Here is a 27051-nt window from a genome sequence, read left to right as displayed (position 1 = left end):
TTAAAGCAACGATTTGGAACAAAAGGAAGAAATAAACATCCAACCGGAACAGAATGAAGAAACAAGAATTCAAAAAAATGAAGAGGCTGAGGATTCTCTGGGACAACCTGAAATGTTCCAATATCCGAATTATAGGGGTGCCAGAAGGAGAAGAACAACAGCAAGAAATTGAAAACTTATTTGAAAAAATAACGAAGGAAAACTTCCCCAATCTGGTGAAGGAAATAGACTTTCAGGAAGCCCAGAGAGTCCCAAAGAAGTTGGACCCAAAGAGGAACACACCAAGGCACATCATCAAGTTACCCAAGATTAAAGATAAAGAGAGAATCTTTAATGCAGCAAGAGGTAAGGAGACAGTTACCTACAAATGAGTACCCATAAGACTGTCAGCTGATTTCTCAAAAGAAACCTTGCAGGCAAGAAGGGATTGGAAAGAAGTATTTGAAGTCATGAAAGCCAAGGACCTACATCCAAGATTATTCTATCCAGCGAAGCTTTCATTTAGAATGGAAGGGCAGATAAAGTGCTTCCCAGATAAGGTCAAGTTAAAGGAGTTCATCATCACCGAGTCGTTACTATATGAAATGTTAAAGGGACTTATCTAGGAAAAAGAAGACAAAAAATATGAACAGGAAAATGACAACAAACTCACAACTATCAACAAATGAACCTAAAAGAAAAGAAAAATAATGAAACCAAAAACTAAGCGAACAACTAGAACAGGGACAGAATCAGAGAAATGGACATCACATGGAGAGATTTCAGTGGAGGGGGAGGGGAAAGGGAGGAATAGGAGGGAAAAGGTACAGGGAAGAAGAAGCATAATTAGTAGGCATAAAATAGACAGGGAGAGATCAAGAATGGTATAGGAAACAGAGAACTCAAAGAACTTACATGTACAACCCATGGACATGAACTAAGGAGGAGGAATGCTGGAGGGTTGGGGGGTGCAGAGCAGAGGGGAGATAAAGGGGGAAAATTGGGAAAACAGTAATAGCATAATCAATAAAATATCCTTAAAAATAAAAATAATTAAAAATAAAGGCAGACATACGCACCTTTGCCCCTTGGCCCATAGGGAGGAGAATGGGAAACATTCATTCAACCTGGCTACTTCCCACAAGGAACCCCAGCCAATCACAGTCAGTGGCCCCCGGGGGGTCTCTTCTGCTCTGTGTCGCCTCCAGGCCTGTAGCAACATGCAGAACTCCCCCACCCACTCCCTGCTTACAGGGTTCTGAGAATAATTTCCCATCTGGCTGTCTTTTCTGGAGCCCTGCCGTTTCTAGTTGACTAAGACTTCTTGCTTTCAAGTGGAACTATACATGGTGAGTGTTCGCTTCTTTGATTGGTTTTTCTTACATCTATTATTTCCATGAATGTGGTACAGGGGAATCACGATTGCAGAATGTGCCTTCTCCCTCTGTGTCCTCCGTCCCCTTGCCCAGGTCTCTTTCTCCCTCCAGGACCCTGCCCCAACTCTAAACACCTGGCTTCGCAACTCAGGAAGCTGCCAAACTTTCTTCTTCAGAAAAGAAACTGGAGCTGCTTGGTCTCCTAGCTGTTCATTGGCGTTGCCCCAGGTGCTGTGGATGTAGCTTCCAGGTTCTCAAGTCCAGCAGGACCTGCCCTTTGAGGAGTTTGCCCCAGGTAGAGCCCAGCATGGGTTTTGTGAAAATAGACTTTATTATAATAAAATGTCTTTTTAAACAAATGCCCCCACCATCCCTCACCCCTGGAGACCAAAGTGGGGGTGGGGTTCAGTCAAACAATCTCCCACCACTGCGAAGGAAACATGCAGAGACTCACCCAGCTGGTGGGGGCGGAGGGGGAATGGATGGTTAGGGTACGGGCAGAGAGCCCTGACCCCACTCTAAACTGGGAATGTATGAAAATAGCTGCATAAATCTGTCCTTTTCCCCAGCCCCAGCCTCTGACGGGGGCCAGTGGAAAACGATGCAAAAGAGAAATTGAATCCAATGAGCAAAATAAGGCAAACCCAACTCCTGCTTTCTGCCCACTGGCCCCTTGGGTCTCTGGGGTTGAGGACACACAGGGGTCAGAGGCCGGCTGGCAGGGAGGGGTGGAGCATTCTGTGGGTGGGGTTAGGCCCGCTTTGGCATGGCCTGTCTCCTTCCCGGGCCTGTGCAGTGGAAGCGACATGGAGGAAGCTGGACTGAGGCACTGAGTATGTACATATATACATGGCTCTGCCGCCTGCCCCGTGGGGAGGGGGCTCAGGACAATCCAGTGCAAACTTTCCTTTCTGGGGAGGGAAGACATGATCGGGATAGCCAGTGTCATCAAAGGGAACAGACCCCTTTCCCCCCTCGGGATCCCCGTCCTGGGAACAGGGAGGGCCAGAGAAGGGGCTAGCATCGCGGGGTGAGAAACTACCTGTAGGAGGGTGGACTGAGTCAAGAGTCCCAGGTCCAGTCCTGGCTCTGTGTCTGAAATGCTCAGCCACCTTGGCGAGCTACTTCCTCTCTGGGCCTCAGTTTCCCCTCTTATAAGAGGAAGGTGACCATTCAGAGGATTCATCCTCAAAGCCTAATCTAGCTCTGACCTGCATGGAGTCTCTGAATCCGTTCCAAGTGCCACAGTGTTAACTCAGAGGAACAGAAGTCGGGGGCCTTCCCCAGGCCGCCCCCTCCAGGACCGTGATCTTGGGGCCTCAGGGGGCCACTTCTTCCGCAGGATGAGCCAGAGCGTCACTCCTTCTTCCTGGAGCCCAGTTTCCTGAGGAGCTGCTTCCCCTTGGAGAAGAGACCCCGCACCTTCTCACTTGTGCCCTGTGGCTCCCTCAGTTCAGTCCTGGGGAGGCTGCCAGGGGCACAGGGCCAGCCTGGAGGCACTGGGGGCCCTTGTGTTGAGCTGGCCCAGTCCTGGAATGTGAGAGAAAAGGGACAAGGTCAGGGCCCAGTTCCCTGCCCTAACCCGACTCCTTTAGCCTACAGCCGCAGGTGCCTATAGCTCCCCCCATGTCACAGAGCCATGGTCAAGAACCGGAGACCCAACACCCACCTCCCCCAACAAAGCACAGAGAGGTGAATGAGCACAATGATGGTGAGGAAGCACTAAACTAGGAGTCCAAAGGGAGAGAGGCAAGCCCCTCCCCTTCTCTGGGTCTCTCTGTGGGGTGCTGGGCTGACAGACCTCAAGAGTCCTTGGACCTGACTCTCGGGTGGGGTATCCCGACTACCTCCATGTTGTTACCTCACAATGAAGGGAGAGCAAGGACCAGGGCCACTTGGAGGCAGCCTTCACCTCCAGAGAAGGCAGTTCTGCACCAGCTCACAGACAAAGGAGCATGCCCTCCAGCCCAGAGATGTGCTTCTCCAGGGCCTCAGTGGGGGGCAGTGCCCACCCCATGTGGAGGAGATCAGGACTCTGCCCTGAACAGCCTCGGGAAGCTGCCGGGAGCCTGGGCCGGAGGCAGTCAGGTGTCACTCAGCCCCAGCACAAGCAGGGAGGCTGCCTGGCCCCTCCTTTAACATCCCTCCCTCGCTGACTCCCTTAGCTCCACCTGCAGCTGTGAGCATTCCCTCTGCTGCAGGCCCACCCAGGCGGTGCTGTTAGTGGCCTCAGGACAGGGACTGGGCAAACAGAAGAGCCACCAGGAAGCCTCCCCCAACCACCTGTACTCCCACATTCCCCACCGTGATCTCCTGTGCCTGGCACATGTCAGGTCTTGCCAGCCTGCACATTGCCCATTCCCCACTCCCTTCCTCAAACCTCCACTTGCCACCAGAGCCAGCCACGGAGCCCAGACCAGGGGCAGGGAGCTGCGGGCCAGCCCCACCAAGGCCCTGGGGAAGCAGCACGGCCTACCTGCCAAGAGGTCTGCTAGCACCTAGAGGTTCCAGCATCTCCTGCCAGCCAGCCAGGGCTGATGGCTGGCCGGAAGCCGCAAGCCCTTCCCACTCCCTCCCAGGGCTCCTTCTACAACATGGAGGGGTGAGGGGAGGGTATTGCTGAGGAAACAAACGGAAGGGTCTCTGGACCCCCAAGACACAGGGTGTGGGGTGTCTATGGACTCTGAGTGCTTGAGGCCCCTGTTTGTTCCCCTCAGCAGAAGGAACTCAGGGTTGGAAGTAAAATCACGCATCTGATCCCCTAACAGGTCATGATGCAGAGGACAAGGGTGGGAAGACTGTTATTACTGGTAGCTCTACAGTGTCATCCTTCTGTCACCAGTAATGATCATGATATGATAATACACCATCGTCATATAATATCCTGTACACTGGTGAGTCATAACAGGGATGCCATGTAATATTCCACAAGCCGTATGTAATCTGAGGAGTCAGCTAGTACGGACATTATATCCTAAGATGACATGCACACCTATGACAGGTGGCACGGGCCAAAGGGGAGGGGATGATCCTGTACCCAAACCTGGCTGAAAGCAAGAGCCCCCACTCCCTGGAAGAATGTGGAAAAGCCAGGTGAGCTCCAGCATGCGAGACAAAGGGGTGCTATCTGACCATGGGGATGTGAGGAGTGGGGGTCACATGGACATAGGGGCCAGTCCCCCACTTACATGTTGCTCTCTCTCTATATATATCTATCTCCATCTAGCACTGGACTCTTCTCTTCCTCGTTCTCTGAAGATCAGGGAACAAAGAGAGGACATGGGTTATGGACAAACCCACCAGTTCTCCACCCAGTCACCAGGTCCCCAGGTCACGGGGGCTGGTCCTGCTTTACGTCGCCTTTGCCTTTGGAGCTAATGCAGATGGAAACCCAGGGGTTTCTGGTTCGGGTCTGGCCTCCTTACCCTCTCCCTGCCCTGTGAACTGGGAGCTTAACTGTACTCCACCCACCCCAAGAAGAGGCAAGCTCTAAGAATGAGAACCCAGGAGGCGGGGCCTTGCAGGGCAATGGGCTTTAAAAGGCTCCTGGGGGATAGGGAGATCCAGCAGGGTGGGAGGTTCCCTGAAACCAGGGCTGTGGCTGGCTAGAGGTGTGGGGCATACAGGGGTTCTTTTACACAGGGTTCCCTCACCTGCATCAACCCCAAGGTGTGGGCAGCTGGCCTGGGAGCAGGGTCGCAGCCATCAGGCCCCTGCAGAGAGAGCACTACTCAGCAGCTCCAGTCGGGGCACCGGGCTCACCTGCATCATCTGCCCCTGCGCCCTCCCACCGCCCGGCCCTGGCCCACCAGCACACCAGCAGAGTACAGACCCAACTGTTGGGCTGGGAGCCCAGCCCCTCACTGACCTGATTCTTAGCCTGGGGTGTCCCGGGCTCCTTGTTTAAGCCGCTTGCCTCAGGCCCAGGGCCCTCCAAGAAGTTAGATGGCACCAGGCCCCTCTGTCCATTCAGTTCCCCCTGGAGAGGAGGTAGTGGTGAGACTGAGATCAGGAGAGAGGCCTCAGCCCCAGTGCCTTGACCCAGAAGCCCCTGGAGGAACATCCTGGGGTCAACATCTCTGTCATGGGAGGTGACCTGTCCACGCCTCCAGGCATCTCTCAGGAACCCTTGCTCATCCCCTTCCCAGCTCCGGGTCAGCCCTTTCTGAGAGGCTGATGAGGTGTTCTCACATAGTAGAAGCCATCATCGTCCATGCCCCCAAAAACAGTGATGACATCCCCTGCTCGGAAGGGCAGCTCTGCCTGTGGAGAAACCAAGAGGCAGCTGTCAGGCCCGGGGAGGCCCTGCCACCACCCCCATTGGCTGGGCTCTCTCCGAAGGTCCTCACCTCCACATCCACATTGGGGGAGCTCTCCCGGGGGTTGTAGTCAAACACAGCCACCATGGAGCGGGGAGCTCTCAGGCTGGCAGAGGGGACCAGCTCAGGGGGGCCTACAGGGGAAGGGGAGATTTGGAACTTTCTCTGGACTCCCCTACCCCACCCCACCTCTGCACTGGAGGCCTGCTGGCCCCCTATTCCCCACCTCCCCTACTAGTTGTAGCTACAGAGGAGAGACCAGAGGGACAGCCCGCCCCACCCCTTTCCCTAGTCTCCCCTACCCAGAGATAGCCCCTCACCTGCACAGTGCTGGGCAGGACCTTCTGACTCAGCTGCGGAGAGAATGCGCACGTGAGCCCCCCACCCTCACCCCACATCCCTGCTCAGGAGGCACAGGGCAGGCAGGATGCTCAGCCTCACATTAGTGATGCAGAAGGGTGCTCAGAGAGCACCTGAGCCCAGCCCTTTGGTAGGGTACTGAACTAAGGCCCAGAAAGGGGGACTTTCTCCAGGCTGAACAGAGGTCCCAACAAGCTACTCCCCATCCCCATTGGAATAAAGTACCCTCCTGGAGAAGGGACAGATGTGGCAAAGGTCTGCCCTGATACCCTTTACCTATGTAAATCTCCACTTGTGTCTCCCCAGAGAGCCAAGTGATGACCCCCCCACCCCCACTCACCCTCACAGGCCCCTGAAGGAGAAGGGGGTCTTACCCACCTTTCTTGGAACGGCGGGGTTTCGGGGGAGGCCCAGTTGTGCAGGTTGTGGAGTATAGAAAGGGACCATTCCCTGATCCAGGAAGGCAAGTAGATGTAAGAGAGAAACTGAGGCAGGGAATAGGACAGTGACTCTGTGGAGTCTCCTGTTGGGGACACTCCAGGGTCCCCACACATAAGTTTCTAAAGGGCATTCCTCTCCCACCCCAACCCCCAGGATCCAAACTACGAAGCCCATCCCCTCTGTAGTACACCCCACTGCATGTGGCAAGCTCGCTGCAGTGGCCACGCTGGCCGCAGCCTCTGTGAGGCCCCAGTGGCTTTGCTAGACTCTTGATAAGCGAGGCGTCCTGCTGCCACTCCAGCACACACATTCTCCATGCCCCAGACAGACAAAGCTCAGGAGGGGGTTGAGTTGGAACCGGGGAGGCGGGACTTGGGTGAGGGACAGCAGCAGGTCCTACCTGAACCCTCAACGAGAACATCTGGGGACAAATAACCCCGCTGAAATAGCTGCTGTCTCCCTGCAGGACTGTCCACAGCCACCTCGGCCACCATGTTGCAGGGGACGTAGCCCGTCCGGCCCCCAGCTTCACCCCGATAGAAGCCATCAGCATCCTTTTCTCCAAACACCTGGAGACAAAGGCAGGCTGTTTCGGGAGGCCACTTCAGCGCGCTCCCTGTGCCCGAGGTCCCAGCCCCGCAGCGTGGCACTCGCAATTGCGGAAGAACACTGCCTTTTGTGGGCCATGGAAAAGGAAATGGGGGGCAAGGGCCAAGAAAAAGGATCAGAGGGATGAGAGAAAATAACGCTTTCCGTATTATCATCATCAACTGCTTTCTGCACGTCCGTTCCCCCGGCCCACCCCGGCCTGGAGATCCCCAACCTCAGGGCCATGGCAAAAGCCTTCAGGAAATGCCTGGAAGTGTAACAGAAGTTGTGATGTTGACGGCAGCAGCTATATTGGGCGCCGCACCAGGCAGTTCTGGGGCCCTGTGTTTACTGAATCATGTAAACCTCACGGGACCCTGTGAAGTAGACACTAACATTATCCCCATTCTATCAATGGGGAAACTGAGGCCCAGAGGAGCCGATCTACTCAAGGCTGCACAGCCAGAAGGGGCAACCCCGCTCCCTCTGGGTCTAAAAGCTGTGTTCTGGCCCATATGTGGTTATATCTCCACACAGGAAAGGAGGGAGGAGGGAGGAAGGAGGGCCCAGCCAGTGACCCACCTTCAGGATCTGGCCCTCCCGGAAGGGGAGCTCCTCTTCCCCGGCGTCTGGGTTAGGTGACATTGACACAGGGTCATAGTCAAACAGAGCCACAAAGACCCTAACAGGCAGGTCCTGGTAAGCCAGCGCTTCTTCTGGGGGGCTCCTCAGAAGGGCTACAGAGAGTTGGGGAGAGAGAGAGAGCAATAATAATGAGTTCTGGCCAAGGGGTTAGGAAAGGCCCCCTCCACTGAGCCAGCCCCCTTCAGGTGCTCACCCAGCTCAGTGGTGCCTTGCCTGGGGGCCCGGGCCCTTCTACGTGGGGGGCCCCTCCTCCCAGAGCCGTCTTGCCCTCTGGGCTCCCCAGTCTCTGTTGCCTGCAAACAGGGGGCAACAGAAGGCAGAAAGGTCACACTATCCCGCTGGTGGGCACCCCGGCAGAGGCAGACCCCACATGTGCTCCCCAGCTCTGCCCCATCAGCAGAAGCAGCGCAGCAGAGCAGGGACACAACATTCCTCTCCTGGAGTCTGGGCCCAACCTCACCGGAGATTCAGACACCCCCACGGGGGGAGGAAGGGCAGGAAGGGAGGCCCCAGCTCCAGCCACCCGAGTAGATGTGTGCAGCAGAGGGGACTGGACTAAGGTGACATCTTAGAGTTGACCAAGGAGCGTGTGAGAGGAGGCCCTCTTCTCAGCGTCAGGGTTGGGTGACGCTGGACAGCACAGTCAATGTCCTAAGCAGAGGAAAGGACCGCCCTGCCCAAAGGCAGGGGGCTGGCTGGCGGCAATTGGCGACTAACAATAACAGAATATTGTGCGTCCCAGTTCCGATCAGCAGAAGCAGCAAAGCAGTGGAATGTGGGTGGGAGGAGGCAGGTGAGGGAGCCTGGAGGCCCGGCCCCACCTCAGCTGATGAAGGCGGCAGCGTGGAATGGGAGCGGCTGGTGGGCAGCAAGCAGAGCCACCGGCAACCGCAGCAGGCAGGGGGCTGCCCAGGGTGGGGAGTGCGCACGGACCCGGGAGGCTGGCTCCTTGGCTCTGCCAGTCGCACTGCGGCCTCTCCGCTCTGGCTCCCCTTTCTCCCACGCCGGGAGGCGTGGGTAGGGATTGGAGCCTGAATTGGCCTTCAGGGCCCCCCTGGGCTCTCCTGTGGATGCTGTGCCCCACGCCTCCCCATCTCCAAGGTAGCAGGAGCTGGTGATGCTGATACCCCCACCGCCCGCCTCCTGCTCATCCTCAGAATCATATTCGATGCTGATTTCCAAGCACTTTGGGGAGAGGCAGCTGACCAGGCCAGATTCGGGGGTCTGGCCATGCAGGCACCTCTGGGAAGGGGCCAGCCGCCCTCTCCCACCAGCCTCTGGTCCACCCCTGGTGCCCTCGCCCACAGGGGGGCTGCCCCTCTCCAGTGTGGGGCCTGGTCGTCCAGAGGCCTGGGGCCCGCCATTGCTGAGAAGGCGGCTGCAGTGTTCACGGGGATCTGGGGACCGCTTGCGGTTTGGGGGCTTCTCGGTGGAGCCACTTCCTCTCTTCCAGCTGCTTCCACCAACCAGTCCGGGCATGTCCTCCAGGTGGTCCCTGGCACTGGAGGGCTCAGGAGACAAGGGACATGGTCCAGGTCCTTGGGGTAGACTGCTGTCACAGCCCAGCCCCAGCAATGTGGGCGCAGGTGGGCTGTGGTCTTGGGGAGAAGAGCCTGCCCCTGGCTTCTCCTCCTCCTCCTCCTCTTCCTCCTCCTCCTCGGGGATGCTGAAGAGCTTCTTGCTGCAGAACTGCTGGAGGGGCAGCTCCAGGATCTGCTCCAAGATCTCCTCGTCACTGTCAGTCTCAGAGAAGGGCTCGGGCTGGGGCTGGGGCTGGGGCTGGGGGAGGGCAGCAAGGAAGAGAGGTCCATGGGAAGAGGAAAGGCTGTGACCTTTGCCCTCATACGAGGGCAGGGGTTGCAGGCAACCCCATAGCCTTCCCTCAGCTTCCTCTAAGAGGAAGGACCAGAGAGGGGGCTGGCCCAAAGTCACATGGTGTGTCCAGGGCAGAGCCAGAGAAAGAATGAGGAAACACACCCAAGGAACAGGCTGCACGGGTGCTCGGGCCCCTGAGTGATAGCAGTGGGCCGTGCCTGTAATAGCAGAGAGGCCTCCCTACCCCTTCCCCTGCAGCTCCCAACACAAGGATCTCTGATGGCCAGGGTGCTGCATCTGGTGCGCTGGAGCAAGAGGAGGTACAGCACACAGTTCCTCATCCTCCCCTTTCTTCCAGGAGGGCAGAGGCCAATCCTGAGCCACTTCCTATCTGCTTCTTAGGACAGGGCCCAGGCCACACACCCAGAATGCTGCTGGCACTCAGTGGTGGCTGGAGCAGCTGCTGACACATAGGATGGAGGCCCCTGGAACCCCAGGGCTAGGGCCCACCAGCCCTTCCTCATCCCGTTACCTTGGGCCCATTCTCCCTGATGCTGTTGCCAGCAACCTGCTTCTGGAAGGAGCAAGTCCTGGAACCCAGCTCTTCTTCCTCTTCTTCCTCCTCCTCCTGGATGTCTGACAGATCTGAGCTCCGGCCCTGGTCTGCAAGGGAGTTCACCGGGCAGACCCCAAGCTCCGCCATGTCCTCCTTCTGCAAGAGGGGGGACAAAAGACGAGACAGGGAGGGCAGTGAGGGACTTGGGGTGGGGAGCACACTGGTAGGTCAGCCCCCGCCACAATGAAAGGGTCTCCTGGCAGAGGAAGAGGGCAATGTCCCAAATGAGGGTCCAGACGATGGGGGTGGGGAAAGGAGATGGATGGGAGCTTAAGGGGAAGAGAAATCTGGGGAAATAAAGTGGCAAAGAGACGGATACACAGTCCAGCCCAGAGCAGAGAGCCAGCGGACGGCGACCAGAGTGTGGCCAGTAGGAGACAAGGAGGCACTTCTGATTCTTTGCGGTGGCACAGTGTATCCCCAAACCGTACCTCAGCCCTGGGCCTCAGCCCAGTCCCTGTGTCTCCTCCGAGGCTGGCCTCAGCACAGGGCACCTTCTGGGCCAGTGCTCCCTCAGGGGAGCAGGGTGCTAGGCAGGCCTCTCCTGTGGTCCACTCGGCCTGCTCCTGGGCCAAAGAGGAAGTGGCAGGCCCAGGAGCCTTCTCACCCGTAGCTGGCTGGCTGGCCCTCCTGTCCTCTGGGGTGCCCAGCACAGCAGCCCCAGCCTCCTCCTGGAATGGGAGGCACTGAGGAAGGGCCCAAGCCCCAGGCCCTTCCCCTAGCCTCCACCTACTCCCCCTTCCCCAGTAGAGTACCTGGGAGCAAGGTGCTGGGGGCTCCTCTTGGGATTCTTTCAGTGTCTCACTGAGAGGGCTTGCTGGGGGGCCCCCAGGGGGCTCTCGAGTTCCATGGGGCTCAGGACAGCGGACGGGAGAGCTGGGGTCTCCAGGCCCTGGAGAGGCTGGAGCAAGGGCTGATCTGGCCTCCGAGCCTGGTCGTGGGGAGGGGGAGGGGCAGGAGACCCTGGCTGGCAGGCAGGCCGCAGTCAGGGCTGGGGCAACAGGAGCTGGAATGGAGTCGGCCGACTCGCCATGGGGCGACATGGTGCGCACGGCCACCTCGCTGCACACCTGCAGCAGCTGCAGCTGGGACAACTCCACCAGCACGCTGCCTGCTGTGGGCGAGGCCACCTCCATGATCTGCAGGGTGGAGGGAGCACAGGACAGGAGAAGGACGCTGAGATGGCCAAGTGTGAGAACACAACAGCAACCACAGTGACTGGCATTTGCTGGGCACTGTGCTAAACCTCATCTCATTTAATCCGCCTAGCCACAGGGCTTCAGTGGTAGAGCCGTTTTTGAATCCCAATTACCAAAGCCCATCCTCTGAAACAATCTGCTACCTAGTGCCCAAATGCCAGGCACCAGGCATCACCGTGCTAGGCTGGGAGGACTAGGCCTCTGAGCATGAGACCCACATCCTGCTCCCAGGGTGCGGGTGGGCAGAGTCCCTAGGCCATACCTTCTGCCCATCCGCATAAATGGCATAGCCTGTGACCCGGACGCCATTGGAGGTGCCAGCAGCATCAATTGTTACGGGGAGCCAGCTGATGATCAAGATTCCAGGGGAGGGCCCTGGCTCAATCTGCACATCCAGGGGGGCGTCAGGTGGGCCTGAGGGAAGGGGACACAAGGCCCAGTAGTACAGGACACTCACCACCAGAGATAGAGCCGAGCCCACTTTGCCACTTCCCTGAAAACGCCAATTGCAAGTCTCCCCTTCCACCATCACCCATGGCCTGGCCTCCTGGGTATCACAGTCAGCGCCCAAGCCTGCATACCTGCTGCGAGTGTCGTGAACTGCAGGGTGGCCGTCCGCTGCTCTGGCCTCTCCCAGCCTGGTTCCCAGGACCCTCCGGGTGGGAGCTGAGCTTCCACTCGGGCCTGATAGAGCGTACCAGGCCGCAGGTGGCAGAAGGTGGCCCAGTAGGTGCTGGGGCGGGCAGGGGGGCATTCTTCCCCATTGAGGTAGATGGCATGAGCCAAGTTGCTATTGCCGGGCACCCAGGTGATCTCAGCAGAAGTGGCTGTCAGTCGATGGACCCGTAACTGGCTAGGTACCACCCTGGCCCGGGCGTCCATCGCCAAGCAACAGCGCAGAGGGTCAGAGCTGCCCCGGCTGGTCAGGGCCTGCACAGAGACATGGAGGGACCCAGCCCGCAGGTCCAGGTTCTCAAGCACAGCCTTGGGGGGTGCCCCGGGTCCCAGGGTCTGACGCAGCTCCCCATTCACGCAGATGTGGTAGCCATGTAGCTCTACTGGCTCAGGAGGCGGCTCCCAGGCCAGCACCACGCTGTGGGCCAGCTGCTTGAGGACAGCCAGGCGGCGGGGGTAAGGCACAGCAGGGGGTTCGCCCAGGCCCTCAGGCGGGGGGCTCAGACTGAGCTGGTCTCCTGCAGCCTCCTCCTCCTTGGATCTGGGCTGGCTGCGTCCCCCGACGCTCTGGCCCCCACTACTGCTGCCACCCCCACCTCCGCTCAGGAAACTGAGTTCAGGGCCTGAACTGTGGGACAAATCAGCCAGCTCCGAAGGGAGGGAGGTCAGGAGGTCGTCATCGGACACGCGCTCTACAAAATTGGAAGGGACCAGGCCCCTTCGGCCATCCACGAGCTCCCCTGGCAGAGGGAGGGCAGGGAAGGGGGAGATAGAGAGAAGGTAGAGAAAAACCAGTCCGATAAATGCATTTCAGCAGTGGTCATTGGGTGATCTTCAGCATTTGGTTCAAATCAACGTTTACCTGTGAGCATTTCTAAAAGACAAGAGCAGTCAAGGCCTGGATTAGGGAGTTCCTGTTCACTTGTGTGAGTGTAAGAACAGTATTGCGGTTATACAGAAGGGTGCCTCTTCTTGTCCACGTGTGTGTGAGTCACCTGGAGGTTTGTTAAAATGCAGATTCTAATTCTGTTGGGCCTGGGTGCAGCTGAGATTCTGCGTTTCTAACTAGCTCGCGGGCGACACTGGTGTGAAGGGTGGAGGTGGATGTGTGTGCTCGGAGGAGGGGCGTGTGGAAGTGTGTGCAGGTCAAACGTCCTGTCTCCAACCTGCTTTTCAGTTGTTGTCTTTTTTCACCTACATGGACAAGATGTGAACAACTGTTGCACTGAGGTGGGGAGCGCTATTATTCTTTAACTCTTCCGTCCGTTTGACAAGTTGCACATTACACGGGCCTGAGCAGCGGGGGTGGGGCCCCCCTCAACTTCCCTCGGAGGAGAACAGACAGCTCGGAAGGAAGAGAGAGGCAAGGAAGGAAGGAAGGAATCTTTACAGACAAGAGACGTAAGTGCCAGAGAAAAGAGTCTCCTGTGGGTGCTGGACGGGATGAGCAGCCGGTCTGGGTCTGGGAGCATGACCAGCAGTCAGTCTAGGCAGTGAGCAAAGGTAAGTCCTGCCACCGTGTGCCAGTTCCCCTGAACACCTGGCGACAGACCGCGGTAACACGTGTTGCTGCTTGAGGGATGGCAAGGCAGGAAAAACACTGGGCACACGGCACGTCAGGTGGAGCTAATTTGGGAGAAGGACACAGACCCCCGGGAAACAGACCAGCTCCTGGCTACTGTGCCTTCGTGGGCGCTGGGGGACGCAGAGGGTGGGTGCAGGCAGGTCTGGCGAATCTGCCCAACACCCTCTCTTTCTCTCTGGCTAGGAGAGAAGAAAAGGTAAGGAAACCTGAAGAAGAAACAACCGGGGCTTTCAACAAATTAGATCATGTAAGCACTGTAGTGGGCTGAATGGTGGCCTCCGAAACTACGTCCACATCCTAATCCCTGGATCCTGTGAACACGACCTGAAGTGGAAAAAAGCATCTTTGATGATAGAATTAAGTTAAGATCTTGACATGAGATCATCCCAGATTATCTGGGTGGGTCCTATGTCCACAGACAATTGTCCTTAGAAGAGACTCACAAAGGGAGACACAGAGAGGAGAGGAGGCGGCAACGTGAGGACGGAGGCAGAGATTGGAGTGACGTGGCCACAAGCCAAAGGACACCTGGAACCACCTGCAGCTGGAAGGGACAAGGAACGGGTTCTCCCCTAGAGTCTCCAGGGGGCGCAAGTTTCTGCCAGCAGCTCGATTTCAGATTTCTGGCCTCTGGAGATGAAAGAATACATTTCTGTTATTTTAGGCCACGCTGTTGGTGGTAATTTGTTATGGCAGCCCTAAGTAATTAATATAAGCCCTAGTACACAGGACTGCGACTTCAAAGGTAGGAGCCTTCACACGAAGCAGATCCACAACCCTGGAAGGCTGGTGCTGGCGTTGGGCATGGGCCCCAGTGCTTGTGCCCCCGAGAGCAGTCCAGGTGGGACGAGCTGCAGCTGAGGCAGTCGCTGAGCTAAAGTGTGATGAGGAGTTCGGCTTCCTGCATCCAGCTGTCTACACGCCTTTAATTCTATCCCAGACTGTACAGTTCAAATTCTAGTAATTTGTGGTTGGTTTTTTTGTTGTTTGTTTTTGCTGCACCCCCTCCCCCCAAAAGGTGTTAGCTTTTTTTTTTTTTAATACCAAAAATCCTGGTGCCCATCCAGGGCCACCCTGGGGAGTCTCATCTGCAGGCCCTGCCTGTCACCCAGTCTCAGTGATGGGGTATCTGCCTCAGTTGCCTGATCTCCCCCTGGGCACTGGAGAACTGGCCTGAAGCCCCTCCCTCTGCCTGGGCATGACAGCTGCTCACTACTTGCTCACCACCTTTCCTGGGCTCTGAACCTTCCCTACACCCAGCTGGAGCCCAGCATCAGATCTATGCTACCGGCCTGACCTCGTCGTCACTAGGGTGAAACACTGCCGTGGCCTGTCTGCCAGCACGAAAGTGCATTCAGCCAGAATTCCTCATGTCACCGTCCATCGCGTAGACTGTGGGAGGCCCCGTCCTGCCCTGCTTGGGGCAGACCTGCAGTCAGACCAGCTGCTGCCCTTCCCAAGACCCTTCCTTTCCCTTTCCTCATGGGCTGCAGGTCTCTGTTGCCTGTTCAGTGAGCCTGAAAAGTTATGGGGGGCTGAGCATGCAGGGGAGAGGGTGTGAATGGGTGGAGGTCTTGGGAAGAGGAGCTTAAAAGCAGGGGAACAGACAGGATGACCCCACCACCTTCCTACCTTCAAAAAAGCCATCCTCATCCATGGGGCCATAGATGTAGATGTACTCGCCAGCAGTAAGCGGGAGCTCTGCCTCTGGGTTCTCGTTGGGGCCCTCGAAGGGGTTGTAGCTGTCGGAGGAGGCACAGAGGAGGAGGACAGTGACTGACATCCTACCTCCATGTCCTGTCTCCTCTCCCTGATGCTCTGGGCCTCTATGGAGATTCGGTTGTCCATCTTTAGCCAAGCAGGATGCTCACTGTGCCCACCCAGGCCCAACCAGGATAGGAGGACAGGTCCACCTGGGATCCTTCTACCAACCCCATTGTCTCCAGGCGCCTCTGCCATCTTCGGCCCCTTCCTCCCACACACCCCACTGCTGGGGGGTGGGGCACAGGGGCCAGAGGCCCACCTGTAGCGTGCTAGGAAGACTTGGATCCTGGCTCCTCCCCGGCTGCCCTCCGGCGCTGCTGGGAGCAGGGAGACGCTGTCTGCCTCCAGCTCCTCCACCTCACTGGCTGTGTCCACCTGGGGGGACGGCAGGAAGAGTCAGTCCTCTCCAGGACCGGGGGCCAATGGCAAAGCAAGCAGGTTTCCTGGCTCAGCCAGCAGAGGACCCCCTGAGAAGGGAAAGTGAGCACACGGAGGACGAGGCCAGCAGCAATGAGCCCGCTGTTTTCTAAATCAGCTCCTGGGCCAGCAGGTCCTAGCAAAGCCCAGCTGCCCTGGATAGAGGGCAGTGGAGACCTGGATCACCCCTCCGCACCGCCCCCCACCCCGCCCTGGCCTCTAATGTAGGAAATGACCGCTTTCCCCATCAGAGAGCGGGCCAGCCACACTGGTATGGGTGGGTGTCCAATGGCAGTTTGTCTCCTTAAGGTAGAAACACAGCCAAGCACTCAAACTATAAATAGGTGAAAGCAAGGAGGCAGGAGGAGCAGGTAGGGCCCATGGTGTCCAAAGCCAGCACTACCACTCTGTCCCACAAAGGGGCAGTAGAGGCCCGGGGCCGGGTTTGACCATTCTCCACAATGTTGGACTGCAGGGCTGCTCCGGTCCTGCCCCCTCCACTTCCTGGAGTTTGCAAGGTACAGAGGTATTGGAAGGTGGTTGGAAGAGTTGGGAGTCATCGATGCCCAAGAACTTGGTCATCATAATAGCTGCCACATTTAAGCATTTACTGGGTGCTCTGCAGGAGGGAGGCACTTTCCTTATATTTTTTCATGTAATCCTCACAAGAAACTTACAAGGCAGGTTTTATTAGTTCCAAAATCCAAACAAGGAAACCGAATCTCAGAAAGGGTCTGGCCTGAGACAGGGCGGGGACCTGAATCCCAGAACCTGTGTCCTTTCTCACACGCCCATCATTTCCGCTGCGGACACTCTCCGAACAGTCTCATCACGTGGACCCTGGCGCCAAAGTGTCTCCCTCCGCCCAGCCCAGGGCTCTAGGGCCTCTCTGAGCCCCAGAGGGGTGGGACTGGGTGGGCCTGGGTGGCCCCAAGGCATGGCTCTGCCTGAGCTCCCTGCCCACCCTGGGGAATCCACAGGCCCTTCTCTCCCAGGGCCTGGCTCCACTTCCCACTGTGGAGTCTGCATCGGCCACCAGCCATCCAACTCCTGGGGACCCCAGAGGGGTCTGGGCCCCCTCCCCTACCACTTCGCCCAGGCAGAGCCCGACCCCAGGACCCTCCCCAGTGCAGACCTCAGGCGTAGGGCACGACTTGGGGCTGTTGTGGATGGACTCAGAACGAGAGGAGCTGGAGAGACACTCTGCCTTCTTGGCGGTTCTTCGAGGGACCCCAGCAAGGGTGGCAGGGGCAGGCTCAGAAAACTTTGGGGTACAGCGTCCTGGGGATCCCGGTGGGAGGTCAAGGTCTAAAGAGAAGATAGCATATAGATGTGGGGTCCCCACTGATGGCTCAGGGTCCAAGGGTCAAGCTGCTTGGATTGTGGGGGGTCAGGCCCTCCATAGCTGGGTTTCTTTCCAAAAAGGGGAATCTTTGGGGAAAATTTACTAAGAAGAGGGGGGAGGAAATTTACGTGTGTTATGTCACATGACCCTCAGAGCAGCCTGACGAAGTGCACTGAGTTACTCCTTTCTTAAGCTCAGGAAACCACAGTCCCAGAGGGTTAGCAGCAAGGTCAGGATGAAACGGACTACTGAGTGAGAAAAGCTGGGACCACCAGCTCTGACTGACACCCGGCCCCAACTCTTCATGAGCCCATACTGCCTGCCACTGAGTCCTGGAGCCCACCTCCCAACCACGACCACAGAGGTCTTATTGGAGGGAAGGAGCAGTGGCCTGAGATCCCTGGGCCAGACTCCGGGACAGCCACCCCAGGCCTGGCTCTAACTCACTGTGTGACTTTGTGGGGGTTGCTAGCCTTCTCTGACCCTGAGCTATCTTATCTATACAAAATTCTCAAGCCCGGGAATTCCAGGCTAATGTCACTAGGGGGTCCACCTTACCTTTGGGGCCGGACCCCCGGCAGGGCTGGGGGATAGAGCAGCAACAGGGGGGTGGCGGGCGGTCCCCCAGGGCACTGCAGCCCAGGGCTGAGGTGAGCAGATCCAAGGGGCCAGGGTGCAGGCGGAAGGCCTGGAGCTCCTGTGCCAAGAGGCTGAAGCGCTCTGTTTGGCTGCGGCACTGCTCCTCAAGCTCTCGAACCCGGACCTGAGCCGAGACCCACCCTGAGCCACCAGGCCTGGCAGTGCTGCCCAGTCCTAGCCTGTGCCATCTCCGCTCAGCCCCACACAGATCTCCGGGCCACAGCCTCTAGGCTTGGGCACTAACCCTGCGCCTGGCTGCCCCACTGCCCTGAGCGGTGTCTGAGCTGAGGGTGAAGGGCCGGAGCTGTGGGACATCTTCACCTCTACCCTCCCCCAGAGAAGGGCTGGGGCCTCACGCTCAGCACACCCTCACGCCCAGACACTGGCACTGCCCGCTTCTGGCTGCGTTCTACACCAAAAGGGATGATGGCTTGCACCCCCATCACCACCACCCACATCACCTCGGGAGTTTTCTCGGCCCCACTGCTTGTCACCCTCCCACAGCCAGTGACCCAAATCCCTGCCCTCAGAGAGGTCCCCAGAGGGATCACACACAGGAGCTAGGGACAGCTGGTGACAAGAATGAGCCAATTCTCAGGACGTTTTCGTCAGGTATCCTGAGAGTCCCGACTTCAGCGTCTCTCCCCTGGCCAATACCCAGAGGATCGTGCGTTAGACTGGTGAAGACTTTGCTCGTGGGCCGAGTGGCCAGGTTTTAGAGGAGGGAAGGCCCCATGTCTGCTGGGTGTAGTGGCAGGTCGGGGATGAGGAGATGGACCACATGTCCTGTGGGAACCCGGGCCCATCTACGGACCCTCAGTTCCGCTCCCAGTCACTCCCCTCTGGGCTGTACATGAGAGATGCGACCACTTGGACACATCTGGTGGGAGGAGAGGCAGCTCAGTGGGCCTGGAGGGGAGAGGGGATACCCCAGGGGCGGGGGGTCAGGAGGCTGTACCTGCATGGAATCCAGGGTAGACTGTGGCAGGAAAGGAAAGCACAGAGGAGAGATTAGATCTCGGACCTGTGGGTCATTACCCAGAGAGGGCGGCTGGGAGAGAGGGGCCCCAGTGGACCCCTCTGGTCAGCTCTCTGGACTGACTGAGCATTCCTAAATTGAAGGGTATTTGAAGGTGAAGGCAACCTGGGCGGGGGGGGGGGGGCGGGGGGGTGGGGGGGCTGGCGGTAATTGGAGCCTGCTGCCACCAGACCCTGGAGCCCCTGGCCGTGCCTAGCCCGAGGGACAGGCCAATGGTGCAGGGGGTTCTCTAGGCCCTTCCTGCAACCCCTCACCTCCCCCCACCCCCACCCCCCAGGTCATTCCAGCTCTCTCTGAACTTCCCCTGCCTCCCCTCAAGCTGGGGTTGATGGCAGCCACCCCCAGGGACCTACCTCCAGCAGCTGCACGGCCCCTTCATGTTCCCTCTTGGCTTCTGCCTGGGCCTATGGGTGGGAGGAGGCAAAATGCTGGAGGGGAAGGATGAAGAATGGGGGTGGGATACAGGGAGATGGATGGGAGGGTAGGAAGGATGGAGGGAGGGCAGGAAGAGGGGGAAGGCAGGGGGAGAGGAAGGAGGAAGGGGGACTAGGAAGGAGGAGGCTGAGGGTTCCTCCCTCCCAAAACTCCCACACCTGAACCATATCTCAGGCCAGGGGCGATAGGGTCAAGGGGAGGTGGGCCTGAAGCTGCTTCTCTCTTTCTGGGACATCCACCCTCCAGTTTCTCTCCTACCTCTCTGGGCGCTCTTTCTCAGCCTCCTTCTCCTGCTCCCCTTTGCATGTTAGGGAGCTGCTGGGCCCACTTTATACTCTCTCCCAAGAGGCCCCTCTGGTCACATGACTAGACACACTGACGACTCCAAAACCTGTCTTCGAGGCCGAATTCCCCACCGCTCCAGACTCATAGATCCAACTGTCTATGGATATCTCCGCTTGAATGTTTAACACACGACCCAAACTTGGCCAAAACAGACCCAGAACTCAGGATTCCCTACTTCTCGGGCCTGTTGGCCCTTCACCCCTCACCTCCTGGGGCATGAAAAGACCCACCATTTATCAGGGTGTACTCAGCCAATGGGTAACAGCGCGGAGGCTGTCTTTCCATGACTGGAATCCGTGGAGTCTTGCCGATTCTATCTCCAAAATATATTTCAAGTCCATCCACTGTTCCCCCTTCACTGCCTGCTCTCTAGTCCGGACGGCCACCATCAGGTGTTGCGACAGCCCCAGCACCTCAAGGCCCTGCTTCCACGCCCACTCCCGCTGTCCCTCTTCCACAGCACCGCCAACGCCACCCTCTGAAGTGATGGAATCAGACCACGCTGCTCCGTGCTTGGGACCTTTCAACAGCTTCTAACCACTCGGAGGGCAAAATATGCAAACTTCTTCCACAACCTTTAATGCCTGAGGCGACCTGGCTGCTGCCTACTCCTGCTCCTCTGTCCATCCTACGACATTCTAGCCAGACTTGTCTGGATCCCAACCTCTTCCCTGCCACAGGGCATTTGCACTTCTAGTCCCCCACCTGGAGTGCTGTCCAGCTGGCCCCTTCGTGACCTTGAGGTATTAAAACCTTCCCTGCTGACCTCTCTACAGCAGCCCCTCACTGCATCCCGGTGACTCTGTCACATCACCCTGCTCACTGCCCCCACTGCGCTCCTCGGCATTGCACTCCTCGGTGACTTGTCATCTCAGGCACAGATCTTACTTGCTGATTGGTCAGGGGCCTGGTCTTTGCCCACCACTCTGCCCCAGCAACCAGCACACAGTGGGTGATCAGTAAATGCTCATTGGATGAGTGGATGACTAAGCTGGCGTCCAGCAGCCTATCACCTTCCATCATTCCTGCCCCTGGACACCCCATCCCCACCTGCTGCAGCCTCCGGACCTCCTCCTGCTTCTCCTGAAGGCTGAGCCGAGCCTGCTCATGCTCCACCTCCAGCTGCTGCCGCCTCTGGGCCACCTCCCGCATGTGCTGAAACACAAGACCCTGGGTCAAGGCTAGAGCCCCACTCCACCGTTTCTGTAGAAGATCTAAGATGAGGGAGCCTCAGATATCATGGGTTCCAGACACCCTCTGTTGAAAAGAGAACTAAGACTAGAGAAGGAAAGGGCCTGGCAGCTCCTGGCCTGGGCCTCAGGCCCCAGTGCTCCACAAAGGGCATATTGCACGGTCCCACTTTCTCCCCGTGCCAGGAACCAGTGCCCTCCCCCTCCCCCATACAGTCCTCTCACCTTCAGCACCTGCTCCAGGCTCTCCAGCTTGCTCTGCAGGCCCTGGCTCTTGCGAAGGGCTGAGTCCCTCTCCTGCGTCACCCCCAGGAGCTGGTCCCTCAACTCTGCATTCTCCCACTCCACCTGGAGAGGGGGGAGTGGCAGGGAGCAGGGTGTGTGAGTCTTGTCGAACCAGCTCCTTCACCGGAGCAGGAGGAACAGTACCCTTCATCCCCCAGCCCGGTTCGGAGTGGGCACTGGAGGAGACAGCCCCTCACCAGGGACCCAGGCTCTAGCAGGATCCCAGGCTGCACAGCACCTGGGCAGAGTGGCTACCTGCTCCTTCTGCGTGGCTCTCCCACTGAGCCGAGAGTTCTCGTCCACCAGGCGGGCATTCTCATTCTGGGCTTCCTTCAGCTGCAGTTCCTGAGAGACCAGAGGAGCTCCGGGGAGGGGGCATGGCACCCACATTCCTCCTCTCCCCACACAGAGGACCCTCCCCCCGAGACAAGACCTTCCTCCCCCTCCTGGAGCCTGCATCTGCCAGGAAAGGACAGCCCCGGAGCACAGGAGGGGAATTGTGTTCTTGAGGGCAAGAGGGGTGAAAGCAGAGCTGAGAGGGAGCCCATCCCCTTGCTGGCCTGGGGGACAGGGGAGCTGGCTTCTGGGAGGCCCTCCAGAGCTCACCAGCTCCTCACATCGCCTCTGCTTTTTTCGGGCTTCCTGCTCCAGGCTCTCGCATTTCTTCCGCTTCTTGCTAAGCTCTGATTCCTGTGGGGTCAGACCCGAGGGCTCCTCATGTGGGAAGGCAGGGCTGCCCACAACAGGTGTCCTCCAGCCCTTGACCTGGGACTTACCAGCTGCTGCACCCTCTGCTGTTTCTCTGGCTCCCCTAGGACTGCAGGTGGGTTTTCCACATCCTCCTGGGGAGTAGCCTGGAAATGCCCAGGGCAAGGGCCTGGCACCTGGGAACAGGGTCCCAAGGCAGCCTGCTCCCAGCCCAGCCTGTTTGTGGAGGTTCCCACCCCATCTCACAGTCAGCAAAGAGATCCCTGCCCAGGAAGTGGGGGTGCCTGTCTCCCCACCCCTCCCATCACCTCCAGCTGATGTGACAATGCAGAGGCTGCACCCCCGTGTCCTCCAGACACGGTGCTTTGAGACCCTGGCACCCATGCATGCCTCAGGAGATGGGCCCCTTATCCAGGCCAAAGCTTTCCCGTTTTAGCTTCTTCCAGAAGCAGCCCTGCTCTGCACTCAATAACTGTCCTGGTGTCCTCCCGTGACTGGCAGAGAACTAGGCGGCCACCTGGCTCCCCAGGGATGTGGTGTTCCCAGAGCTAGGGGTTCTGGACCATCCAAATCTGGGCTTGGCCTAGAGTAATGCACACCTGGCCCGGCCCTCCTAAAGCGCCGCTCCCGCCCTCCGCCCCCTCCCCCCCCACAGGCCTACCCTGCAGCACCTCCCATTTATCTGTCCAAACTCCAGGGGAAGACAGGTCTTGATGGAAGGTGCCTCTCCCTCCCTGGGCCAGGCAGAGGGGCAAAATCTGAGCAAGAACCACCCCACATCCTGCGGCCTTGGTCGCTATGGAGTCCCTTCTCCCACCCTGCTTCCCAGGAGGAGGTGGACCTGGGTGGTACCCAAGGAGAGAGGATGGAGAGGAGCCGGACTTCTAAGTTCTGGAGATGGGGAGTGGGGTCCCCGGCCTTCGCGACAAGGGCTTTCTAAGCCCAGCGCCCAGGGAGGGTCGCCCATACCTGGAGCCGGGGAGGATGCACTGCCGCCCGGGGGAATCGGGGCCAGGCCGGGCGGATCAGACAGGCGCTGAAGGGGGCGTCCCCGCGCTACGGCGGCGACGTGAGGCAGCGGCTCAGGCTGGGCCCCGGGCGGCTGCCAGGGCAACCAGGGATTTGCTGCCGGGCTGTACCACTGGCCGCGCGGCAGGGGCGGCGGGGAGGGCACCGCGGGGCGCTTGCCTGCGGGGTGGGGGGACCCCAACGCCCGGGGGCGGACACAGCGCAGTTACGGGAGGCGGGACCAGGCAGGACCCTACGGCGGGGGTCGGGAAAGCTCCGCAGCCCTTGGAGTGCGCACACCACCACCGGGTCCTCCGGGCTCTGAGCACGCGTTTCAGGAGGAGATCCTGGAGCCACCGCCCCCCTCTACACACACCCACACACCTGCCCCAGTGCCGGCGCTCACCTCTCCCGGGGCCCTGGAGGTGGGCGCTCGTGCTCGGACCCGGACAGTGCGGCCCGGGGGCCGGAGCGGCGGGGACGACTCCTGCTGGTTGCGCAGGGCGATCTGCCTCTGCAGCCGCAGTACCTCCCGCTGGGACTCTCGCAGCAGCCGGTCGAAGTCCCTCATGTGGAGCCACTCGGGACCCTCCTGGGTTGGGGCACAAGGAGCGGAATTTGGCCTAAACCCCTGCCCGCCCCACGTCGTCCCCTTGCTGGAGGGACTCCGATGCGCCGGAACGTGCACATCCTCCCATGCATACATGCCTTGGTCATAGGTGCGTGCGTACATGCTTTGCTGGCCCATGTGCAAACATACACAACAACTCATTTACGGATCACTCACTGTGTGCCTGGCACTGTGCTAAATGCCTTGTGAGCATTGCTTCACCCAAGTGTTAGGTATGTGTGGATTCACACAACCAGAGCCACTGGCATACAGCCTGAAGCCTGGAGCACAGTAATTCCCAGGTCTGGTACTCATGGCTCCGCCCCCTTCAGTTGAAGCTTCTCCCCGCTCCCACCTGGGCCGTTGCCAGGGGAACCTACTCCCCAGCAGCCTCCTCCTTTCCTCTTCATTTGCATCTCGTTAACGTCTGGGTCCGAGTCCCACTAGCCAGGCGGGTAGCCCAGTGTAGGGGTAAGCTGGAGGGGGTGACTAGGGCCTCCTCGCACCTTGCCCGCCAGGGTGAGCCTGGCCTGAAGCTCCCTGCACTCTCGCTGCAAAGCGGCAATCTGCTTGTCCTTGGCCAGCAGAGCACTGGCTGTCTCACTGAGGTCCCAGGTTCGCTGTCGGGCCAGGGCCTTCCTGCACAACTCCAAGCTGGCCCCTGGGTGGGGCACAGGGGCACTCACCTGGCCGAAGAAGAGATAAAGCCTATAGTCTGTGGGGGGCTGGGGCACTTCTCCCACTCCCAGCTCCTCCCAAAGGAGGGGTTAGGATGAAAATCTAGAAGTGTGGCCTCCTGCTTTTATCCTGAGTCTGGGGCCTCAGGGGACCAATAGCCTCATCTGACCCCCTCCCAGCAATCCTCAAGCAGGACTGACAGGGTTACCCCCACGTCCCAGTTTAAGCCCAAAGGACACTGCTTATTTAGGGCTGCCACTGTGATGGGTCTTCATCCCTGCCCCCACAGGCTCTGCACCCAGAGATGAGCTCAGTGGGAGGCTGGAACCAGCACCAGCACGTAGTAATCCAGAATCCTGCTCTCTGCCTGCCCAGAAGCTCCCCGCCCAGCCCTTCTCTCCCTCCTATAGCTCCAGAAATCCTTAGCCTCCTAACCTGGCCAGGCCACATTCCCGCTCCCTACACTTTGGCCCTTGAGTTCCTGCTTTCCTGGGGACTAAGAGTCCACGACTCCCAAACCCCAACTGTCAGGCCCAGCCCTGGCTTCCCTCTTCCCTGGTCACACAGCCTTCATCCAGTGGCCTCCAGTCCTCACCACCTTCAGGTTAGTCTCCTGCAGCTTCCGGGCCCTCTCCTCCAGGCGCTTGGCAATGACGGCCAGCTCAGCGTTCTTTCGCTTCAGCCTCCGAACTTTCTCCTCTGTCTCCGGGAAGCTGCTCGTCCTCTGACAAGGGGTCAGCCAGAATAGGGGCATGTGGGAAGCACCCCGCAGACCCAAACCTAACTGCCCAGGCCTTGGGCAAGAGCTCTGGGCTCAGAGTGGGGTCCTTGGCAATTCTAGATAAGGGTTCACCCTCTCTGGGTCAGAGACCATGTCACCTCCATGTGGCCCCCACTGGGAGAGACGTACATGGGATGAGGAGGAGGACGTTGAGGCAGAAGGACAGGGTGTCTGAGTCTGCCTTCCCCCAGCTCCAACCAGGACCCAGGACTCGCCTTCCCAGCCTCACCAGCATCTGGTTTTCCTCCTTAAGGGTGGCACAGCGCTGCTGCAGCTCCTCTAGGGCCTTCAGCAGCTCCAGATTGGGCCTGTCCCCAAAGCCCATGTCCAGCTTGCCCTGGCATGGGAAAGGACAGGGCACAGGGCCTCAGGAACCCACCCTACCCAGTCACAGCTCTCCTGCCATGGCCCAAGGAGACATGGAGACAAGATTCTCCCATATCCCAGGCCTTCAGAGTGTAGCACAGGAGGTCCAGGAGAGGGAGCTATCTAGTCTTCCCTGCTCACACTGTCATCCCCGACCCTGGCACCCTCTCTGGTAGTCCCCAGTTCTTCCCATTCCTGCTCATCTCCTCCTGGAAAATGCCAGCTTGAACTCCCAACCCCACCCCTCCAGGCTCCATGGCCCCTGAGTCCCCTCCCCCGAAGTCCCCTCCCTCCATCTTCTACAGGAGACTGCTCACACCCATCCCAAACATTGTCCTCCCTGGCTCAGCCCAACACTGAGCCCTCTCCCGTGACTCTGCTTCCTGTGCACTCTGATTCCGCCATATACCTCCACACAGCCCAGTATCCTCTAGCCCCCAAGGATGGAGTCTCACAGAGGAGGAGACACAGATAGACAGACTGTCAGAGAGAGATTAACAGAGGGAAGGGGTAAGGGCAGGGCCAGATGTAGACAGACGGGCAGGGAGTCAGGACAAATGGCCAAAAAATGGAGCCACCGAGATTCCTGCCCAAAGAAGAGAGGACAGATAGTCACAGAATCAGACCCACAGACAGAGACAGGCCACGAGAGGAGTGGGGGCAGCAGGCTGCCCATCATGCCTCGGCTGGAGGACATGATGAGAGGCCCCCCACCTCTCAGACCAAGCCCTCAACAGCCCCCTTACCTTATGGAAAGCCTTCACCTCCACATCTTCCAGCCTTGGGCAGCTAGGTCCGGAGCTCGCTGCTTGCTGCCCTAGGCTGGCCAGCCCCGTTTCTGTTCCTTCAGGGTGAATGTCCCCTACGGCCCCAGAGCTCTGGGCTCCCTCAGGCTCGAAGCTCTCCAAAGGCCTCAGTTCTCCAACCTGCAGAGCTGCCGGAGTAACGGCAATGCTTGGGGCTGCACCTCCAGGTTCTCCCCCCTGGCCTGGAGTCCAGGTCTGCCAGGTGGGGAGTGCCCATGACTCCATGGCTCCCGGGTTCCCCAGCCGTGGGAGGGGTATCAGTTGCTCCATGGTACTGCCAAGCGGCCCCAGGACCCGGGCCAGGGGACACCCCCCAGAGAAGCGGAGGGGTTGTTGAGAGCCATGCCAGACCAGACCCTTTCCTCTCTGAGTTCCTGGCTTCACCGGCGCTCCATCCAAGGTTGGCTGAGCTCTTCCTCACCCACGAAGGAGGCTGTGGGAGTCGGGGCTGCCACAGCTAGAGCTGGGGCTATGTGAGCTATGTCTGTGTGTGTGCGAGGGTGTCCCCGTGGGGGCGGGGAGGATGTGCACAGGCCACTGACAGCAGAGCCTGGATGAAGGCGAGCGTGTGTCTCCAGGTCTGCCTGTCCAGGTCAGCACTGTCGTATGTGTGTCTGGGGGACGGTGCCCCTACTTGTGTGTGTTGGAGGGCAGTGGCTCTGTGTGTCACTGTCTGTGCCTGCTTCGGAGTTACCAGTTGTTTCTGTGTGTGTGGGTGTCTGTGTTGCAGGGCTGTGGTAGCGTGTGATGCTGTCCCTGCTTGTATCTGAGCATCTCAGTGTTGTGCAGCTGTGGCATCCGTGTCACTGTGTGTCCGTCAGCGTCTGTGAGTCTGGCCATCCATCACGACCCCTCAGCCTGGTTAGGGTCTGCAGGATGTTGGGGGTGATCCCCAGTGGTCCGATGTGGTCCTTTATCTTCTGCTCCGCTCTGCTCTCCGCTGCTGCTCGCTAGCTGGATAGCTTGCCGGGAGGCCGGGGCTGGTCCTAAGGAGGCCTGGGTCGGTGGGCTGCTTGCCTCATAGTCTCTGTCCCTGC

The 27051-nt window shown here is 58.8% G+C and overlaps 1 protein-coding gene across 8 annotated transcripts; it reads right to left on the bottom strand.

The window, feature by feature from the left end:
- Positions 1 to 1930: 1930 nt before the first annotated feature.
- On the bottom strand, positions 1931 to 26284 carry TSPOAP1 (TSPO associated protein 1). 8 transcript variants are annotated; one of them, XM_045182453.2, is made up of 32 exons: positions 25955 to 26284; positions 25072 to 25179; positions 24657 to 24785; positions 23890 to 24069; positions 23180 to 23365; positions 21834 to 21911; positions 21664 to 21747; positions 21313 to 21402; positions 20998 to 21120; positions 20633 to 20737; positions 19156 to 19206; positions 18722 to 18742; positions 17683 to 17887; positions 16915 to 17087; positions 15622 to 15737; positions 15231 to 15340; positions 11920 to 12753; positions 11601 to 11752; positions 10895 to 11278; positions 10571 to 10810; positions 10056 to 10235; positions 8642 to 9487; positions 7902 to 8001; positions 7646 to 7800; positions 6876 to 7044; positions 6413 to 6484; positions 5995 to 6027; positions 5705 to 5808; positions 5547 to 5618; positions 5224 to 5334; positions 4544 to 4607; positions 2751 to 2885 (listed from the first exon to the last, which is right to left on the bottom strand). In XM_045182453.2, exons 1-31 carry the CDS (start codon positions 26282 to 26284, stop codon positions 4578 to 4580), a joined length of 5571 nt encoding a protein of 1856 aa, XP_045038388.2. In that variant the 3' UTR covers positions 2751 to 2885; positions 4544 to 4577. The 8 variants fall into 8 exon arrangements, 7 of the variants coding, with proteins under 7 accessions (XP_045038383.2, XP_045038384.2, XP_053767525.1 ...); XM_045182451.2 differs by lacking the exons at positions 23890 to 24069; positions 24657 to 24785; positions 25072 to 25179; positions 25955 to 26284 and adding exons at positions 5009 to 5068; positions 23561 to 23619; XM_045182448.3 differs by lacking the exons at positions 4544 to 4607; positions 23890 to 24069; positions 24657 to 24785; positions 25072 to 25179; positions 25955 to 26284 and adding exons at positions 5009 to 5068; positions 23561 to 23619 and having other exon boundaries at positions 1931 to 2885.
- Positions 26285 to 27051: the final 767 nt, after the last annotated feature.

The sequence above is a fragment of the Desmodus rotundus genome, chromosome 9, assembly GCF_022682495.2.
Source record: "Desmodus rotundus isolate HL8 chromosome 9, HLdesRot8A.1, whole genome shotgun sequence".
NCBI classification, from domain to species: Eukaryota; Metazoa; Chordata; class Mammalia; order Chiroptera; family Phyllostomidae; genus Desmodus; species Desmodus rotundus.
This window is presented reverse-complemented; position numbering and strand designations above follow the sequence as displayed.